The 21736-nt window shown below is 50.5% G+C and overlaps 1 protein-coding gene across 3 annotated transcripts; it reads right to left on the reverse strand.

Annotated features, from left to right (window-relative positions):
• Positions 1-5465: 5465 nt before the first annotated feature.
• On the reverse strand, positions 5466-20167 carry Ing5 (inhibitor of growth family member 5). 3 transcript variants are annotated; one of them, XM_005077186.4, is made up of 8 exons: positions 20077-20167; positions 18055-18126; positions 16043-16209; positions 15695-15806; positions 15453-15546; positions 11626-11761; positions 11449-11510; positions 5466-9437 (listed from the first exon to the last, which is right to left on the reverse strand). In XM_005077186.4, the coding sequence occupies exons 1-8, from the start codon at positions 20111-20113 to the stop codon at positions 9395-9397; spliced, it is 723 nt and encodes a 240-aa protein (XP_005077243.1). In that variant the 5' UTR covers positions 20114-20167; the 3' UTR covers positions 5466-9394. The 3 variants fall into 3 exon arrangements, with proteins under 3 accessions (XP_005077243.1, XP_040608910.1, XP_021086926.1); XM_040752976.1 differs by lacking the exon at positions 20077-20167 and adding an exon at positions 19578-19873; XM_021231267.2 differs by lacking the exon at positions 20077-20167 and adding an exon at positions 19499-19572.
• Between the last annotated feature and the right edge of the window lie 1569 nt (positions 20168-21736).

The following is a 21736-nucleotide window of genomic DNA, read 5'->3' on the forward strand; positions in this document are numbered from 1 at the left end:
AAAACATCAGTGTGGCCAGGCAGTGGTGGAACGTGTCTTTAACCCCAGCACTCGGGAGGCAGAGGCAAGCCTGTGAGTTCTAGGTCAACCTGGTCTACAGAGTGAGTTCCAGGCTCTAAAGCTACACAGAGAAACCCTGTCTCGAAACAAAGAATGTCAGTGTGCTGGCTAGTTCTGTGTCAACTTATCCCAAGCTTGAGTCATCTGAAAGGAGGGGACCTCGGTTGAGGAAAGGCCTCCATCAGATCCCCCTGTAGGGCATTTTCTTGATTGATGGGGGAGGACCCAGTCCATTGTGGGTGGTGCCATCCCTGGCCTGGTGGTCCTGGGTTCTACGAGGAAGCAGGCTGATGAGCCAGGCATGGTGGCACACACCTTTAATCCCAGCAAATGGGAAGCAGAGGCAGGTGGATCTATGTGAGTTCAAGACCAGCCTGGTCTACAAAGTGAGTTCCAGGACAGAGAAACCCTGCCTCAAAAATCAGAGAGAGAGAGGGAGAGAGAGAGAGAGAGAGAGAGAGAGAGAGAGAGAGAGAGAGAGAGAGAGAGAGAGAGAGAGAGAGAGAATGAATAAGTCAGTAAGCGGCACCTGTCTGTAGCCTCTGCATCAGCATTAGCTCGTGCCTCCTGCCCTATCTGAGTTTCTGCCCTCCCTGGTTCTGATGATGAGCTGCTTGTGGAACTGCGAGGGGAACGAACCCTTTCCTCTCCACGTTGCTTTCGGTCATGGTGTTTCAATCACAGCAATAGTAACCCTAAGACGGTCGGTTCAGGAACATAGAAAGATGCCCAGAGGGTGCTGGATCCTTTTATGCCACCCGATCACCACAGCCCTCATTAACTGGTAGGCCAATGGCATCTTTGACAGTTGGAATTAGTAACAGTTCAGAGCCAGGTGAGATTAGCAGTCACGGGGCTGGAGAGATGGCTCAGTGTCACGTCTGCTGCGTGGCCTGTGTCCGAGAACGTGCGGAGGGTGTCGGGGATTGACAACACAGAGACTCGTTCAATGATATAAAGAAAACTTTAAACAGGCTCCAAAAAGGTTCAAGAAAACCTCCTAAGAAAAGCTCCCACCAGAGAAGCTTCTGCTCTCTCCTCTACCCTCGCTGGTTCTGCCCTGACCCAGAGGTGGATGTGTGTGGGTTTTTGAAGGTGCGGTTAGTCTTTGGACAAGGTCGAGGTCAGGGCGGTTTCCGTGGGAAGGCCTTTCCCAGGAACTTATTGTATCGTTTTTAGTAAACATGTTTTTACTAAACATTGTCTTACAGCTGCCTACTCCCAGGCAGAAGGGGAAGTGGCCAGGAACTTATTGTATCGTTTTTAGTAAACATGTTTTTACTAAACATTGTCTTACAGCTGCCTACTCCCAGGCAGAAGGGGAAGTGGGTCTCTGCTCAAGGTCTGGTGTTCCCACAATTCACCCCTTTTTATTTTCAAATGAGGCACTCCTGGCTTAGGTCAAGTAGGGTCACCCTCCCTTTCCCGTCTTTGGGGGACCTTGAACCCCTGTTTTAGGTGGGAGGGGTCTTCCCCACAGGTTGCCCATCATCGGAGATACCCCAACCTTAAATCATCTGTAACCAACCTTCATGGCTATCGGGATTGCCATGGGCTAAGCTAAGCAATACTTGGTTACGGATCTCTTGTCTCTGGAACAAGGCACGTTTGAGCTCGGCATAAAGCCAGAATGCCTACTGCCACTGCCACCATTTCCAGGACCCCCATTGACATAGCGCCTCTCCATCACCATACCCATCACCAGATCTGGGCCATAACATTCTACCAGCCTTCGTCTGTTACAAGGGTAACCTGCACGTGATTTACATTCTGTTACAAGGGTAACCCGCATGTGATTTACATTTACAATTTGATAAAGTTTCCAATCGTTTCAAGATCTGCTCAGGAAAGCATTTAGAAAGTGCACTTGCACAGATACATTAGGTACAATCATTGATGTTACACATGTAGCATTACGAAAAATATGAACAATAGTTGTCGCATTAGGACAAGTTGCATTTCTCCAGAAAAATACACTGGCCTAGTCGTGATTCCAGAAACAGGAACCATCAAGTGACCATGTCCTGTTCAAATACTGAAAAGAGGCTTTTGCCACTCATAGTCCATACCAATGTCCAAATACTTTAAATGGGTCCTTTTTTCCCCTAAAGGGAAAACTGGCAAAATGAATTCTGTTGTTTCAAGGTGTGTCAAGGGCAGACAGTTAGTCTTTCCAGTTCTCTGTTGGCTTCGGGATGAAAACTCACGGGTCCGGAAGGTTAATGCAGCAGGTCTGTTGAAAAACTGGAAATCTCGAACCGACTGTTTTCTTTCTTTCTTGGGCTCTAGATTCGATGACATCAAGGGTCAGGAACACTGATTTAGGAGATCTCACTCAAACTGGCTTAGGTAGGCTCCCATGGTCTCAGGTCCAGTTTTTCTCTGCTCCATGCATCTCACTAATTGGTCTGACAGCTGCCGAAGCTTTATTCTTTTCCTACAAGAAAACACAAACATGCCCTCGACCCCAAATTAGAGTCTTCTCCACTGTCTAGTGTATGGATGTCTCCATTTGACCTGAGCAATGGTTGCTCAAGTTCCATCATGCCAGAATCTGTCTGAAGCTCACTGGTATTCACATTATAAAATTTTTAAATGAGGAGTGTATTATTTGATGAGTCATGTGGGGACTGGGGACATTATTCCCCCTTTTATATTTTTAAAAAAAATTTTTTGAACTGTTGAAGCTGGATCATAACAGTCGAAGGATTTGTCTACCCTCCTTGGTTAACTATCTAGGTAAATTGGGGTCCCTACTTAGATTATTTGTAGATGCCCATTAAAAAGGACATACCCTTTAAATATTTCCCAAAAACTTCTGAAAATCACTCAAAGATTGTAAACTATACTGTGTCCAAATAACTTTTGAAAATTATTGGAAGTCTGTGAGTAGTCTTTCCAAATCTAACCTGTAGAGCTCTCACTAGCTGACAAGGCCTCATTTGTATCTTAAATTTTTCTGTTAAAACATTAACAGACTGGCTGAATGTTCCTTTTGGCTATATTTAAAGCAATCTAGGTAGCTTCTTAACTATTTTTGAAGGGATTTAAGTATCCTTTTAAGCATATAAGCAGTTTACACTCACGCATTCACAATCACATTTCATACATACCGGTGTGGCCACACCATACATTCAGAACATACATGCATCTTTCAGTCATCCTTTTTCCCTAGGTCATGATTAGTCTGTTGCAATGAAGCTTCCTTAATTGAAATCTATGTAAAAGAACAACTCCAGCCCCTCCCTTGCGTCATCTGGGGGCCCCTGCTTTTGGACTTGGGTTCCTGGGTGGTGAGGATCACTCCCATTTCTTGCATGAGGTCCCGTCCCCAGAGGTTAATAGGGAGGCCAGGCAAAACATATGGCTGGAAAAGCCCTGTGTGGCCTTCAGAGTCTTGCCACTTTAAGATTCTGAGGCTTTTTTGGGGCACAGCCTGTCCTATTCCCTGGAGGGTCACTGTCCCTTCCTCTTTCGGCCAGGCGGGGGGCCAGAATTTATCTAAGAGGACAGAGAAATCTGCCCCAGAATCTAAGACGCCCCTAAAGGACTTGCCTTCTATCTTTAATGTAAGCTGGGGGCGGTTCTCCATAGTGGCTACCCAAAATGCTGCCGGGCCGGTTGTGGTGGCGCACGCCGGTAGGATTTGCTGAAGGAGGCAGAGGCAGAAGGGGAAGTGGGTCTCTGCTCAAGGTCTGGTGTTCCCACAGCTCAGCGGTTACTGGCACTGGCTGTTCTCCCAGAAGCCTGGGGTTCACTTCCTAGCACATGCATGGCAGCTCGTCACCATCTGCAACTGCAGTCTCAGAGTATCTGATGGCTTCTTCTGCCCATTCTGGGTACCAGGCACACACATGGTACATAGACATGCATGTAGGCATAACACTCATACATGTAAAAAGAAAGTCAGGTGGTAGTGGTGCACACCTCTAATCCAAGCACTTGGGAGGCAGAGGCAGGTGTATCTCTGAGTTCAAGGCCAGCCTGGACACTACATAGTGAATTCCAGGAGAGCCAGAACTACTCAGGGAAACGCTATCTCAAAAAAACAAAAAGACCAGCAGTCGTGCTAGCAGTAGTAGTGCATACTTTAACCCTACCAGTCAGGAGGCAGAGGCAGGCAGATTTCTGTGAATTCTAGACCAGCCTGGTCTTACAGATCACATTTCAGGACAACCAAGGCTACACAGAGAAACCCTGTCTCGAAAAACAAAACAAATAAATCAGTCAAATAAATAAATAAATCGGTAGTCAGTCACCTATCCACCATTCCAAGAACTGAACTTTCCCTTAACCCTAGCAGTCACCCTGGAAGTGACAGCTGATACCTGGAGTGTACACCGACAATACAACATGTTGCCACAGGGCCCTTGGCCCCAAATCACAGCATGATGGGTAAAAGGCTGGTCTCCATGCTGACCAGTGTCTTCAAACTCAGCACTGTCCAAGGGATATCTAACACAACTCAGTGATATATATGCCCAGATTCTTATGTGGAAACCCTAGTTCCTAATGTGACTGGGGACATAGCCTACATGTGTATAATTAAGGCTATAGTAGGTTGGGACCTACTATAAAGAAACACTAGGGCCTGGGGATGTAGCTTAGTTGGTAGAGTACTTGCCTAGTATGCTCGAAGTCCCGTATGTCACTATGTAGGCCAGGCTGGCTGTAGAGACCAGAATCAGCTTGACTGATCTCCCTAGTGCTAGGATTATGGGCATGTGCCACCACACCTGGCTGTGGGGGCTCACACCTGTAATTCCAGCACTCTGTGAGTTTGAATCCAGCTTGGTCTACTAGACTTCCAGAACAGCCAGAGCTACATAGTGAGTCCCTGTCTCAAAAATAAGTAAGAAATGAAAAGGGACACGAGAATTCCCTTCCTACCTAGCCCCACTCAGCTAGGTGAGTATAGTGAGAAGGCAGCTGCCTACAACCCAAGGACAAAGCCCTCAGTGGGTATCAACCTTGATTTCAAATCTCCAGAACATTCTAAGGGTGTGTGTGTGTGTGTGTGTGCAAACTGCCCAACCAGACCTCAAAGGGATGCTGACAACCTCAAGAATCCCCCGGGTGTAGGTTCCCATTCCAGGGGAGGCACAGCACATCAGGCAAGTGTTCTATCATGGACACACACCCCCGCCCCTCAGTAATAGTGTATACAGCAGTCCCTAACACTCCCATTCATGCACACATCTCCCGTGGGAGCCTGGAAACACGGCACTGCCCACTGACCTCCCTGAGTACCCACTCAAAGCCAAGTGCAGGGTTCAGGTCCATAAAGTCCCTCGGTGGCGCCCTGGGCTCTTGAGTATATAAATGAACATGAGACACACCCACTTCTGACACAGCACAGGGGTGCTACATGCATGCCTGTTTACAAAATGATCTGCTTTCAAATGTTTCTTCCCAAAAATACTTTATTTATTAAACAATATATCCACAATCCATGATCCAAAAATACAGATATACATCTTTACATTATTTAATAAAAAGATTTACAATAGTATCTCTCCTTTACAAAGGGGACATAGGTAATAATTCCTTGAAAATAAAATGTGACATTCATGTTAAAGCTGCATCACCCTGATGGATGGAGTGTGGCGGAGAATGAACACCACATTCTGAGGGAAAAGACACTTCTCAGACCTCCCTGCTTCAAAGCTCCTCTCGGTATCGGCAGTGAAGACCAGTCTCCATTCATAGAAAACGGGTTCAAAGCCTGAAACAAATGCCCCTCACTGTTTGGCTTCAAATCCTGAAGACCTAACCTCATAATAGGGCCAACCCTTGGCACCATATCCCATGGAGGAGCTGATCTGTGGACAGTGTTATTGCTTGAAGCATCCCTGCCAAGGCCTTCCGGGGACAGGTGAGGCATAGAAGGCAAGATGCCATATCCACAGGAGCACGCAGGTGGCCACCTCCCCAGCCATCCACAAGCCCTCACACCACATGGCTCTTCACCGCAGAGTGGAAGACACAGCCGGTGGCCTGGCTCCTACTGACCTCCCCTGCTGGACAGGCAGATGGTCAGCATTGCTTGGACCATCACACCTCTAGCATGTTCACAGATATTGGGGCTCAGTTTTTTATTAATTCATGCTTCTTCTGTAAGAAACTGGAGAAATTCAGACTACTGATAATATGCACAGGAGATAAGATTCCTCTCCTCTTAGCAGAACACTCACATACTTATAAGGGAACGACACAGCGAGGACCCAGCCTTGGCTGCCACAGTGACCTGTGGGGTCACCCTACCTACCCACTCTGTCTAAGGAGCAGGGATAGCTCAAGAGCCAGGTCTCGATGGGCAGGCATGAAAGAGTATCTGGTCCAACGATGGAGACAGCCAGGCTTTTGGAATGGTACCCAGTGGCGCAGCACCATGGCTTGTGTTTCTACAGCACCCGAGCCAGAACTGGCGGGACACTTTCCCTTGAACCTCCTCCTTCCTTGCTCACAGATAGTAACAAAGGGACAAGCACTCCATCAGAGTCCTGCCCATGACACAACACATTTTTCCTTCCCGCTTCTCTTTTTCTGTTTTGTTGCCAAGGGTCAAACGAGACCATCACTTCTGGAAGGCGGCTTCGCTCACCACCATACAACCAATGCTCCGCTGAGCTTCACATATGGTAGGCTAGTTACTCCACCACTGAGTTAAATCCCCAAACCCATGGATTCTGTTGTTTCCAAGCTATACGCATCTTATTTTGGGGACATTATTGTAGCTGTCAAAAGGGAAAAAAAGCAGATAACCATAGAAATTTGCAAAATAAATAAAAGTCAAAAGTCACTATGCAGGATGGACCCATGTGCAAGTCAGAGAAGCCAGCATGACCTCAGGAAGCCAGAAAATGGAGTTTAACCAGCACCTCTGCTAGGAAACGCTCCTGCCTCAGGCTGGATCTCAAAGTATTAGTCAGCTTCTAAGGCATTATCATGCAAGATCTGATTTAAAACTTCTTGTGCTTACAGAAATTGTGAGAGGTCCAGAGATTATAGGCGGCACACAACTGTAATCCCAGTATTTCATGGCTCAGGCAGGGTGACTGCTAGTTGAAAGCTAGTCTGGGCTACATAATTAGGCCCTGCCTCCAAATAAATAAATAAATTAAATTAAATTAAAGGATGCATGAGGCCTGACCCTTAAGACTGAAGAAAAAAAAAAAAAAGATAAAAGCACTCGAGAGGAAGAGAAAGGTGGATTTCTGTGAGTTCAAGGACAGCCTGGACTACAGAGCGAGCTCTAGGACAGCCAGGACTATAATGAGAAACCCTGTCTCAAAAAAAGGAAAAAAGAAAGAAAGTTCTGGGTTTGATCCCTAACATTGCAAAGCCAGATCTGTTGGTGCACACCTGTGACCTTAGCATTTAGGAGATATAGGGAGGAAGATCATAAGATCAAAGCTATCTTCAGCTACATTGTGAGCTCAAAGCAAGCCTAGGGTACATAAGAGCTGGTCTTTAAAATAAAAAGGGAAAAAACAAAACAATAAAACCTGCAACTGACCCTCACAAGCTTTAGAACAACAAAAGGCTAAGAAATGAAAATGTCTAGCTGGCGGTGGTGGTGTATACCTTTAATCACAGCACTCAAGAGGCAGAGGCAAAGGCAGAGAAATCTCTGAGTTCAAGGCCAGCCTGGTATACAGAACTAGTTCCAGGAGCAAAACCCTGTCTCCAAAAATCAAAACCAACCAAACAAAACAAAATTAAAAACTGAATATGTCTATTGAATCTAAGCCTGAGAGGGGGTTCCCAAGAAGACAGCCAGCCCCTCAAGCCCGAGCCCACAGGAACCCCATCTCCAAAGCTGCTCCCAGTCTGGAGACAAGCTTGCACTGTTGCTTAGCAGCGGCTACCATCTGCCTGGCACCTGCTGCCCAGAAAGGGTCAACAGGGACCAACTTACTCAGTAGCATAAACACAAGCCGTCCTGCCTCCCTGTCTCGCTGGGACACTGTGCAGGACACTGTCCAGAGGAGCAGGACCGGGACGGCACCATGTGGGGCAGTACAACTCCCTCATGCTTTGTCTCCTTTCCTCGGACAAAGTGGGAGAGAACTCTAGCTACTTAAACATGACCACCTTAAAACCATGTGCCTATCGTCAGAGAAAAACTGACCTCCCCTTAAACTGGAAATTGCATAACCCAGCTCTTGTTTCGTGGGTCTTTTTCTGGAGTGAGGCCAGGGACAGGCTTTCTTAGTTAGTTGTCAGAGAGCCTGAGATACTGGGAAACAAGCCCAAGGAATTCAGAGTCAAAGGAAACCCTCAGGATCCTGTCACACTTAAGGAGTCACCATAGATACACCTCAACAGGCTGTGCATAAACCCCCCCCCCAAATATCTCCATTAGACAGTGCAACACTGGTTTCGTGAACACTGGTTAAACAAAGGGTACACTCTAGTTTCCTACCTTCATTCTAGAACTGCTATTGGGCACACAAATTCACAAATCATGTCACGTAATTGTAGTCCCCCTGGATATAGGATCCTGCTCTATGGGATGCAACACAGCAGAGTTCTAAAATCAGCTCACAGCATACAGACTCACTCCAGAGACACACAGACCCATGACCTTCATGCTATTACAATAATTTCATCTTCACAGTAAAAAAAAAAGTCAGGAATTCCCAGAGAGGTGGGAGCTCAGCCTGGCTGTTTGTCCGCTGTTGGGCGGTGCTGGTCATGATAACTGACAGTCCAAGGCTAACGGAAGCCGAATCTCCAGGGAGGGCGGAAGTTCACCCTGAACAGGCGGGGTACCATCAGACAGAGGGCACTCCCACCTGGGAAGAGCCGATAGTCCTTCCCAGACGCATCAGAGGTACAGGGGCCAGGAGTCGGTCCCTGGGCTTCCGTCAGGGTCAGAGCACAGCATGGGACAGCGCCCGATAACATTTGCTCACAGAGCAACAGCGGTGCTTCCACGGTGCCACAAGGCAGTCCTGGAAAACACGGACACTCAAGGCTGACCCTCTAGTCACAAAACAGTGGCCGTTAAAAACATGTCCACCCTGCACCACGCACTTGGCCTGCAGCCCAAAGTGACACTCGCCACAGGTGGTGTTGCCATTCCCGTGCTGGGAGGCTGCAGGAGAGGGGAGCCTGCGTGCACAGTCACCGTGGCAAGTCCCTGTGAGATTGCTCTGTGCAAATGGTGCAGTGGCTTCTTATTTTGGGAAACATCCAAAATGACAACTGGCCACTGGATTATTAAATATCAGTTGGAATAAGGTAGTTTTAAAATGAAAGATAATATTGCAACATGAGTGAAGAAATATATTAGCTTGCTCTTCAGTCTGGCACAATACCCTCTTCTCTACTTCTTCTTCCTCTTCTCCTGAACACACCTCGGACAGAACCTGGGACGAGAAAGACACGGGGTCAACATTCTGCATCCCCAGGGTAGCCAGAGGACAGTGACACCAAGTGAGAGGCGCTGACTTGTGTATAGCTGACTGATACAGACCAGCACAGCCTTGTGATCAAGTAGATAAGGCGAGCCAGAATATGAGGTGCCCACTACAGAGTCTACACCAATGGCTCGTGGACTGAACATGCTGAAGACTGCGTACAGCCATGGCCTGATAAGCCTGTGGACACCAGCTCCTGAGACAGCCGCACTGGGCCCTGGAGCCTGGATGGGTCCCACAGGTCCCGGTGCTGCAGGTCAAGTATGTATCAGAGCCTCAGGCAGTGTTCATGGACACTCAAGAACACGGCAGCCATCGTGATCCAAAGGGACAACCTGGTAAGGTCCCATGTGGGAGACAGCTACTTGACACACGTTGCTGCTGACATCACTTCCTACCTGTGCTACAGTAACCATAACCGTGTCAGTCAGAGCCTAGGTGTCCCTCTGAGGAAGCCCACGCTGGTGAGCTACAGAAAGACACACTGGAGGGCTGGAGAGATGGCTCAGCCGTTAAAGGCTGGGCTCACAACCAAAAATGTAAGAAACACACACTGGAACCCCACTCCCCAGTTCTCCTGCCTGGCTTTGGGCCTAGCTCCAAGGTTGATGTAACACCCCAACAGCTTTCCGGTGCTGTCCAACTCTCCGCCTGGAGATCCTGCAAACGATGCCCCATGTCCAACTTGAACTCAAAGACAGATCCTGCTGCCCCGTACAAGCCTCCTCTTTTCCCTTAACCAAGCAACCACCACCCATCGTCAGCCCAGCCACATCCCGGCTCTCACACGCCCCTGCCACCGCAGCCCAGCCCACTCCCACAAGGCACAGGCACAGCCAAGGCACCTGCCATATGGTTCTTTTCTTTTATTTGGCTTTTCAAGACAGGGTTTCTCTGTGTGGCTTTACAGCCTGTCCTGGAACTCACTCTGTAGAGCAGGCTGGCCTCGAACGCTCAGAGATCCGCCTGCCTCTGCCTCCTGAGTGCCGGGATTAAAGGCGTGCACCACCAACGCCCCGAGATATGAGGCAAGGAGCCTCGCACAGTAGGCATGCCTACTACGGTGAGATCGCATTCACACCACACATACCATGAGTGCAACTGACCAAAGCCCTTGCAACCCAGCATCCACCCCTCCTTTCCCAGGTGACTCTGAAAGTGGCCACAGGCTGATCTACAGGCCGAGAATGTTACCATGAGATAGTGCTCCTGGGAGGAAGGTCCAGTTCCTACTATTTCATTTTAAGAACATGCATCCAGCCGGGCGTTGGTGGCGCACGCCTTTAATCCCAGCACTCAGGAGGCAGAGGCAGGCGGATCTCTGTGCGTTCGAGGCCAGCCTGGTCTACAGAGTGAGTTCCAGGACAGGCTGTAAAGCCACACAGAGAAACCCTGTCTTGAAAAGCCAAAAAAAAAAAAAAAAAAAAAAAAAGAACATGCATCCATTCTTAACACAAGTCGACAAAAGCAGGATTCTATTCAAATAAACCTTGGGAACATCTTGAACAGTAGGTAGCCTCCTGCTGACCAGATGTAGGATAGAGAAAGAACGCACAAGCCTGTGCTCTGGTAGATGAGATCCCTGGGAGGGAAAACACCGACTATACAGCTACTTCTCGTGTTCTTCATAATCCCCATTTTTCCCTGCTCGCCTCGTCTTCACTTAAAATAACCTCTGCCCAACACGAGCCAGGGATGAAGGGGACATAGTTCAGTGCAGAGTACTGGCCTGGCATACTGGACACACACTGCGGTGGAGGTATGGAGCCCCTCTTTAAAGGGCGGTAGTGTACACTCTATATATGCCCAGGTAAGCTGAGCAATAGCTCTCTGTCTCTGTCTCTGTCTCTCTCCGTAAGTTTGCTGCCACCACCCCCAAGCCCTCCCCAGCCAGGACCAATGTTGCAGAAGTATGGAAACATACGATAAGAGCCAGAGCGCCAGTTACCCCCATACTAACCACTTTCCTTTGGGCTTCGTGGTGAGATCCACACAGGCGAAGTGAAACCACTCAATTGGACACTGCAAGGCAAAGGGAACGCCTGGGTCACAGCCGTGCACTCTGTATGTCAGACAAAAAGCCGAACACCCACCCAGCTCTACAAGGTTTTCCCATTATCCTCTGAGGTCCACTCACATCTGGATTGTCACAGCCGATCATCTCCCCGTAGGACACCTGGTGGCACAGGCAGTACGTGGGCTCGTTGGGATCCACAGGCATGTCCAGCACGTCAGAGGGGTGCACAGAGAGGATACTGTCAGTAAACTCAGACCTGAAGGGAGACAAAGGATCTGCTGACCACAGGGCAAAGGGGGAAGGCAGCAGGTGCAGGAGGCCACACCGTAGCCCTTCCACCCCTAGCCCAGGGCGCCTCTATCCTGGAGCCAAAGATGTGAGCAGGTTCCTCTAAGGATCTACAATAACTCTGGGGTAACCATCACTCACAAACTTGCTTCTGATTTTCTTCTTACTGGAGCCTGGGAACAGTCCTAACACCTGTCACTGGAGTCCATTCTCAAGGATAACCTCAAAACCCTCCAGTCAAGTCTCTCCTGAGGATCGACAGTAAGGACAATATGGTGTGCTTGCTCATTATCAGCTGAGGAGTCTATTGGACTAGTACCAGCCACAAACCTAGGGGCAGCAGCAAACAGCAAATCACACTACCCTCAAACCAGCAGAGGCCCCAGAAGCAGGCAGTGGGGTCTGGAACTGCTAACAGCACTCACCAGCAACTAAACCCAACAGCAGCCATTGCTGTCTCCTGGGGGCAAAGACCCCCTCCAACAGGACAAGGCTGCTACTTTCCCTGGATGTCCCTTCTATGTTGGCTGCCATCTCCAGGTAGGGACAAGAACATGGCCCCTGCCAGCAGATAGTTAAGATTTGAGAAGAGTTATCTGTGTCTCACCCAAGGCTGACCTAAGGGTAGAGGCACCCACCAGCTCTGCTGGAGCCACTGGACTGTCCTCCTCCCTTGACAAGGGACAGTGTATCCTCTGCATCTACCCCAAACATACACTGGCAGCTGTAGGAGTAAACCCCACAAAGCTATCCGCCCATGAGGGCGGGGACATGTAAACTGACACAGGTAGATATAAAAGGAAGTGAAAGGAAAAGGAACCCCTTTTTCTCTTGGAAGCCAGCCACGCTTCTAACTCCTAGCTTGTGCGACTCTCTCTCTCTGGTAAATAAATATATTGTTTTCCTTATAGCATTGAATATCCTCTTTAGGCAGCCCCTCATGGCCTTGGGTTCCAAGTATCTACCCATCAACCTCACCCCGTTGCAAACCAGGCTAACAAGAGCCAGCCTGGCACACACTACCTTGCTGACTCCCCAATGCCCGAAGCTGCCCCTGGACTCCGAACAGCAGCCTAGCGAGAATCCTACTCCCTCACCTTCCCCAGTAACTGCTGCTGGCACAGCCCGGCCCCGCCCTTCACTGTAGAGCGGGACACTTAACTTACTCTTGACACGTATTTTTCAGATAACTGTGCAAACTGCAGGGCAGTCTAGGCAGTATAATCCCTATACTGTAATACCACTATCCTGCTCACCTCTGGACTAGGCATGCATATTGATAAATAAATACTGCCAGTTCCCAAGAGGGCTATGCCAAATGCAAAGCACGACGCAGCTGCAGACAGGAAGCCCTGGTCCTAGCCTCTGAATTCCCGAGTGTTCCCCAGGTCGGTACAGTGCACCTACATCCTAGCCCAACACCTAGGAGGCTCTGGAACCAGGGCCTCTCCTTAGCAGGTAACCCATGCTTTCACAGAAACATCACAAAAACATATCTGAATCCTTCAAGTGGGAAACTTTCTTAAAGACCCCGGATACTCTGCCTGGGCCCCTGGCCTCAGTGGTCTCTGTGTGGCCCAATGTCAATGGACGCCATGCAGCCCCTCTGAGGCAGCAAGCCAAGCCCAGAAGTGTGCCTGCCTCTGCTGCTCAATTCTACCAGCTACACGGAACTTTCCCACTGGAAGATCCACCATCCAGCTATCGTAGGAAGCCACAGCCACTGAGCTGTCACGTGACCTGCAGCTTAGCATCTCCAGGTTCAGTCAGTCAGGTGTGGGGACCCCCATCTTTAATGAAGCCCTTGGAAAGCTGAGGCAGGAGGAGCCTGAACTGTAAAGGAAGTCCAAGGCCAGCTTGTACATACTAGGACCCTGTCTCTGAAACAGAAAACAAAGCAGGAGAGGGCAGAGAAGTTGAGAAGACCACCTAGTAAGTGGTACCCCACAGGGAAGACCACCTAGTAAGCGGCACCCCACAGGCAGTCCCTGTCCCTTGTTGACTTGCCTTGGCCCTTGGCTAGGTAAGCGCCCCTCCCCAGATGTGGCCAGGAAACTCCTTCCAGACATGATCACCCATGGGCTTCCCTAACAATCCAGGCTGTCCAGAAGGGACCTAGCTGTCTACCCAAGCATTAGGATAAGGAACTGCAGAAAAAAATGATCCCTTTGTTCCCACGGCAGACCTTGGCTTGCCAGAAAACCAGGCCCTGGGGCAGCCAAGGAACTGAACCCTGACCTTAGCTTAAAGGACCTTCCATGGGAAACAGATGGGGTCTGGCAGTTCTCAAGTATCTCTGTCTGATACCTGTCCTCTGGCCAAGGGGCCACTGAGCCACGAGAACCAGACTGAGCACTGCTCCAAGTCCCCCATGGAAAATGACGGCCACCATCAAGCTATAACTGATATAATTTCTAGTCCTTCTCATCTAGGTCATGAAAAACCCAACCAAGCACAGCCTGGGGCCAAAGACTGCAGCAACAGGCAAGTGGCTGTGTGACTCCAGGTTCTGCCTGACACAGCAAGTCCAGGACTCCAGGGCCTCGGGCTCTCTGGATGCCTACTCCATGGAGGGTGCTCTTACATCAGATGTCAAGGGCTGAGCGCACGCCTAGTTCCAGCAGCCTCCCCTCAAAGACATATGCAAATTGGGATTAGTGGCCCAGACAGGAAATGGGCCAAGGCAAAGTCAATACAGAGCAGGTGTCCTACCACTGTCACCATCCAGTCACACTACCGTGAGTCCAGCAAACAGGTCTGAAAGCAGTGACTGTCTCCCATGCATCAGATATAACTCAACAGCCTGCCTCATCTGTGAGTTTTCCGGAGCAGTTACAATGCCCGTCTTACACCTGAGGCCTTGGGGGGCACGCTCCAGCCAGTGGGTGCTGGCTCCCCCCAACCTAGAGAGCCCTGCACTGGGCTCCTCATGCTAAAGACACTATGTGAAACATTCAGTGAAAAAGACAGCAGCAAGAACGTCTGTGCAAACCCAGTAGCACCGTCTCTGGGTTCGGGGGAAGGAAGGAGCAGCCACCCCATGAGTCAGAAATGCAAAGTTCAAAACCACCTTACAGGCAGCAAGACCCTGGAGCAATGTGGTGGGTGATCCACCACATTAGAGGCCGTCCCCCAAATTTGGGAGATGTGCAAAAGGAGAGGGGTCCTTCATCCCCTAGATTTGGCAGGAAGGGTGGCCCAGCTATCAATGTAACACTTTAGGACCTACATGTGGTAGCTGTGTACACCTAGGATATGTGCTGAATACAAGAACTAAATTGTATGCATGCATGTATGTATGTACATATGTATGTATGCATGCCAACAAAGGCAGAGTGACAATTCCCTTAGCTCTAGAGTCTGTGAGACCAGGGCTTGCGTTCACAGCCAGTCTCTCCTCAAGGCAGAAGCAGTGTGGGAGTGTGACGCTGACTTACAGAACAGATACACAGCCTTTGAGATGTTAAGGTTGGCAGAACAGAACTTTAAATACCCTGGTGATCTGACAACCAAGGACATGAAGACACTAAGGACCACTGTGAGCCTGGCCTGGCCTGGCGTGTGTGTGAAATACTAAGGTAGTGGGGGATTCACGAGGTGTGTTCTCCCTGCTGTTCAAAAAACGGTGTTCCATTGGGAAGAGGGAGGAAAACTCTTACCCGCTTTTATGCTTCTTTTTCTTTGGAGTGTCCTCTTCTGATGTTCTCCTGCCTCGGCCCCGGGAGCTTCTCTTTTCTTTCTGACTCCGACCTTCTAAAGGACAAAAACCCCCATTGTTATCACAGAACAGACCGAAGAGGAGCGAGATTCCCCCAGATTCATGTACCGTCATGTGCCTAACACACTTAGGTGCAAGCCTTCAAAACTGCAGTCCTAGCAAACAGAACATCAGCCAACTTGCTTTTCAAGCTTCGGGATCCAGTGCTTTCAAAGTCACTTCCGTCCATTCTGTCCTTCAGGTCAGCCTCAAAACGTGCCAGGTCAGCGTCAAGCCTCCGGATGTGTTTATCCACCTGCAAAGGGACACTTGAAAACGTGACTTCACAGTAACACGAAGGCTTGGTGGCCTGGTATGCACCTGGATTACGTCTCCCTAGCAACCCAAGAAAACACCAACTAACCATGGTTCTACCAACAAGCAAGCCAAATGGCCCCAAAAACCAGACTCCTGGGGAGCAGGCCCAGATGAAGGCCCCAGAGCGTCCTCTCCCTGGGTGCGGGTGAGGGCCTGGCGTCGGCCCGCACTCACCATCTCGTAGGTCTGCATGGCCAGCTGCACCTTGTCGTCGCTGTACTCTTTGCACTTGTTGTAGGCGCTCTGGATCTTCTGCAGGTGCTCCACTCGCTGCTCTGAAGAAAGAGTCTTCACTGTGGAGATATACTCGGCAGCCAGGATGTCAATCTCTGCTTTCTTATCTGATGGGGACAGGTGTGGACGTCAGAGGCAGAGTGACATGCATCCACGACGCTGGCAGGAGCGTCACTGCGCGTCAGTGTGCGCTGTCTGGTGCCGCAACTTCCCCAGGACAGAGCCAGCACAGGTTGTCCGGCAGGCAGCCAAGCTGCCCTGACTCTCCTCAACAGCCCATTTTATTATGGTTATGTGCCTGGCTCCTGGTGTACAACTTAGTCACACACCCAGGGGAGGAGCACTTAGGAAAACGCACACAGCAGCCAAAAGCAAGAAACAATGAAGACGCCCCCCCAGTAAGACTAGTCAGCAGCACAAGGAACAACTAACTAGCTAGCGACTCACAACCCTCGGGTGACTCCAACGGAGGCTGGCAGTGAACGACAGAACAAAAACACCCCGTGTGCCTCCACTGACACCAACGGCAGAGCCACAAGCATCTCTGCGCTAACCACGAAGCGGGATGTCTTCAGATGACAGCCATCAACATGCAGTTCAGAGCAAGCATTAATTTGCACACAAAAATCAACAGCGACATCATATAAAATTGCCTTCCAGACACAAATTTTCTTTTGTTTAGACTTGAGTTGCACCCACCCAAGATAGTTCATTATCAGATGTGAGCATTCCGAAACTGAAGAACATAAAAATCCCAAATACTCCTGGCCCAAAGCATTTAGGATACAGAATACTCACTTCTAAATAGTGCAGAAATAGGGAAAAATTTTAAAGGAGAAAAGCAACAAACATTCTAACTGAAAAGTCAACAGTTAAAAAGCTATGCTAAGAATCTGAGTAGGAAGCCAGGAAATAGGCTGGGGAGAGAGCTCAGAGGGTAAGTGATCGCTGTGAAGGCACAAGGACAGGAGTCCAAGTCCCCCAGACTTCCCTTAAAAGCCAAGTGCGGCAACACGTGCAACTTAACTCCAGCGCACTCACTGGGAGACGGCACCAGAGCCTGGAAAATCCAGCTGGCCTGACATATGCGGCAGTGAGCAAGAAAAGAGACCTTGTCTCAAACCAGGTAGAAAGAAGGCTGTCCTGTTCTCTGACCCCTACACATACATCATGGCAAGTGCCTATCCTCACATATGTGTACACACATATCATATACACAGATTTAAAAAAGAAACCAAACTATAGCAGAGTCAAAAACACCAGCACAACTAGGCGGTGGTGGCACATGCGTTGATGCCAGCCTGAGTGAGTTCCAGGACAGGCTCCAAAGCTAGAGAAAGCCTGTCTTGAAAAACCAAAACAATCAAAGCAGCAGCAGTCTCCTCTCTACACCTACATTCAGGAGACTAGGGAAAGATACACTGGGAGGACAGGGTCAGCCTAGGCTACAGAACAAGACTCTGCCTCAAAATCAATCAATCAATAAATAAGTACCCAAGATGGGCATCCTGCTACACACCTTATATCCCAGCATTCAGGAGGCAGATGCAATACAGGTGGATCCCTATGAGTTTGGGACCAGCCTGGTCTACACAGCCAGTTCCAGGCCAGCCAAGGCTATATAGCAAGGCCTTGTCTCAAAAAACAACAATAACAAAAGGTATCAAGCCAGACAGAGGTGCACACCTTTAGTCCCAGCACTCTGGGAAGCAGAGGCAGATGGATCTCTGTAACTTTGAGGCCAACATGGTCTACAGAATGAGTTCCAGGACAGCCAGGGCTACAGAGAGAAACCTTGTCTCAAAAAGCAACAATGGCAAAAAGCACCAGTGCTGCCTCCAAGACATTGTATGATACAAACCCTGTGCTCTTCAAGGCCCCTTGAGAGCTCTCTGATATCCCATGTCCTTTACTAGATCTCTCCCTGATCACCCAGCTTAGGCTATACCCACCTTCTGTTCTCTGGTCCAGCTCTCTCATCAGCTGGAAGTTCCTCTGAAGTTCACAGGGAAGGTTCTCAATGCCTGAAAGAGATGTGAAAGTGCTATACTTCTCAGTAGACAAAAACCTGCCCCCAGGGATGCAGACATGGCTTGGCTGTTAAGAGCACTTACTGCTCTTCCAGAGGACCCAAGCTCAATTCTCATCACCTACGTGAAAGCTCACAGCCACCTGTCACTCCAGTTCTAAGGGATCTGATGCCCTCTCTGACTTCAGAGGGTACTGCACACACGCGGTACAGACATACATGCAGGCAAAACACACATGTACATAAAATAAAAAATAAATCTTTAGAAAAAACAGTATCAACAACAAAATCTCCAGGGCCCTCCAGTTAGGGGACTAAAAGGATCAAGCCCATTTTAGGGGCAGGTACCAACAGGCTGACAGTTTCAGAAGCACTGGCAGCTCAGAGGGAGGATGCAGGCACCGGCCCCCAGCGTATGCAGACAGGGAGGACAGCCGATCCCTCCCCTGAGCCACATCACTCCCTGAGCTACATTCTCTGAAGCACAAGCCAGAGCCTGAGTTCTCCTTGATTTCTCCAGCTTTGTCCTGATACCAACCGCACCGGGAACCGTAGACCAAGCAGTCCTGAGACATGCTCGCTCTGCTGGGCCCAACTTTTCAACCTCTAGCCACACACAGCTATGCACGCTGGAAAAGCAGGCAGTGCCACCGAGCAGTTCACCAGTCCCTGTGGTTAGATGAGCTGCTTGCCGGCTGCACTCGAAAGCTTTCGGCAGACTCCAGTTGACTCCAAACACTCCCCACAGCCAACAGGGCCAGTGTTTTAGGCCCACGTCTTAGAAAACTGGCTGCTCTAAGCCGTTAACTTCCTGAGCTCACCAATACATTCTCATCCACAGCCTGACTCCTGGGGCCCTGCAGCGTTCTATTCTCCAGAGGACCTCTCCCCTCCCAGAGGGGGACCTTCATCTGCAGTCTCCAGATCTACATTTATTCCCAGGCCTTAATCGTCTGCGAACTTTAGAAAGAGGGGGGGGGAGAGCTGGAGAGATGGCTCAGCGGTTAAGAACGTTGGACGCTCTTCCAGAGGACCCAGGTTCAATTCCCACCGATGCCCTCATACAGAGAAAACACCAAAGTACATAAAATAAAGATAGTTTCAAAAATAAGAAGCGGGAAAGTGTGCCCCAACAACTATCAGTAAGTTGTGGAGAAATGGGGTTCCTTCCTACAGGTGGCACAGGGCAGGTGGGGAGAGCAGACAGCAACCATCAACGATGCCAGCACTGAAATGAACCCGTCTCGGATCCACATTAGAACGCACACTGGAGGGACATCAGCATGAAGACAGATCACCTTGGAAACCCACTTTCCAAGCCCTGCTAGATAGTCAAAACCGAGGGGCGCCCCACTGGTTTGACCCACCTCCCTACAAAGGGTCTCAATTCCTCAACGTAAAGAGTGGGAAATAATCCTCTCAATTCTCGCCGGGAGTCAATCTCACCATCTATAAATAAACGGAGGAGGGCATGCCTAGGATGTCAAAGATCAACCCGTTCGTTGTACACACATCCTCCCTTGCTGGGCTGGCTTGTCCCTCGGGGGGGGGGGGGGAAACGCATCCCACAAGCCTAGAGCTTCCTACTACCATTCCAAACGCCAACGCCACAAGCAGCAGGTTGGGAAGGGGGCGGGCACCCCAAGGGAGGGGCTCGGGGCGTGGTCGGCGTCGGGGGTGTGGCTGAAGCGGAGAGGGCGGGCTGAGCCGCAAGCCCCGCCCCGCCGTGACGCACCTGGAATTGGCGCGGCGGAGGCGGCGGGACCCCCGCGCCGCGCCCCACGCCCTCCACCCACGGCCCCGCCTCAGGCCGGCCGTGAGCCCCACTGTCCCCGTGGCCAGTCCCCGTCCGCGACCGCACCCCGGGGCCCCGCACGGGTCGCGGTGGGCCAGGGGCGGCGGCGGCGCAGGCCCGCGAGGGCGGCGGCTCGGCCGGGGTGCTTACTGTCCAGATAGTGCTCCAAGTACATGGCAGTCGCCATCTTCGCTGCGGCCACGCTCGGGGTCTGCGCGAGCGGGCGGTGCCGCGGACTCGGGGCGGGGCGGCGCCGCGCGCTCACTATTCATGAGCCGCGCGCGCCGATTGGCCGCAGAAGAGGCGGGGCGCGGCAGGGCCCACCCCCATGCTTCCGGCCGGCTGCGGTCGCCAGGCGGCGCTGTGGGGCTTTGCCTGAGGGAATCCGGGTGGGCGATGGAGTCGGCTCGTGGTTTGCAATGCGGAATTCCTGCTGCCGACTTCCCGGCCCTGGCGGTGGCCTGGCGAGCGCTTGCCCGGCGACCTCGCCTGCACGTGTGCCGGCTCCAAGCTTCACCTTCCGGCCGACGCCAGCCGCTCCCCGGCGTTGTTCAGACCGGGGTCTGGGCGAGCCGAGAGCCGGTGCGAGCTGCCTGTGGTGTGGTGTCTTGAAGCTGGCAGCATGGTCCTCCGGGAAGGAGACGACCCCCCCAAACACACACACACACACACACACACACATTAAAACACACACATTAGAACACACTGACACGCGCACGCACACGCACGCCTTGGTTAGCATTGATGCTCTTTGTTGCTGTGTGGTCCCGAAGGGGCGTGCCCACACAGGACCTGCGTGTCTCGTCTGCACGTGGTGAAAAAGCCATGCATACCTCGATGCCGGCAAAAAAAAAAAAAAAACTAGAAAAGCCGGGTGTGGTGGCACGTGCCTTTAAGCCCAGCTCTGGCGAGGCAGAAGCAGGTGTATTTGCATGAGTTCAAGGCCTGACCTAGTCCATAGCGAGTCCTATGCTGCCCAGACTAGCTAGACCTCGTCACAATTTTTCTTCTTTTTTTTTTTTTCTTTTTTGTTTTTCGAGACAGGGTTTCTCTGTATTGTTTTGGAGCCTGTCCTGGAACTTGCTCTGTAGACCAGGCTGGCCTCGAACTCACAGAGATCCACCTGCCTCTGCCTCCCGAGCGCTGGGATTAAAGGCCTGCGCCACCCACATTTTTTTTTTAAGAACAAAAGGGAAAGTTAGTGGGCCTGTGGTGGCACAAGCCTTAATCCCAGCACAGCCGAGGCAGGCAGACCTCTGAGTTCGAGGTTAGTCTGGTCTACAGGGTGAGTTCAGGACAACCAAGGCTACACAAAGAAATTCTGTGTCTAAAATCAAAAGGGAGTGCTACTTAAATATGTCAGATGGTAGGATTAAGTGTTTCCTGTGTCTGAGCCTTATCCGGTGTTATCGTGGACACGCTTGTCAGTTACCGTGTCTCTCTGCCACACAGAAACCAGTAAGATTAGGAAATTATCTCCAGCAACGTTTCATGGGTGAAATTTAGGTGCCATGTGCCAATCCTGCTTCTACTTTGTAACTTCATGCTTGTCAGAAGTAGGGGTTCCTGTCCTAAAAGCCCCAGGGCCAAGGGCAGCTGGGGCGACAACAACAGTGAGGGCACTCCGCTCACATCCTCAACCTTTGAGTTAGTTGGTTGTACAGCTTTTTAGTTTTTTTTTTTTTTTAATGTGTATGAGGAGTGTTTTCCACACATGGATATATGGGCATCACTTGCGTGCTCGGTGCCCAGGAAAGCCCGAAAAGGGCATCAGATCCCCTGAAACTAGAGTTGCGAGCCTCCATGTGGA

This window comes from Mesocricetus auratus, unplaced genomic scaffold (assembly GCF_017639785.1).
Source record: "Mesocricetus auratus isolate SY011 unplaced genomic scaffold, BCM_Maur_2.0 Super-Scaffold_100010, whole genome shotgun sequence".
Lineage (NCBI taxonomy): Eukaryota > Metazoa > Chordata > Mammalia > Rodentia > Cricetidae > Mesocricetus > Mesocricetus auratus.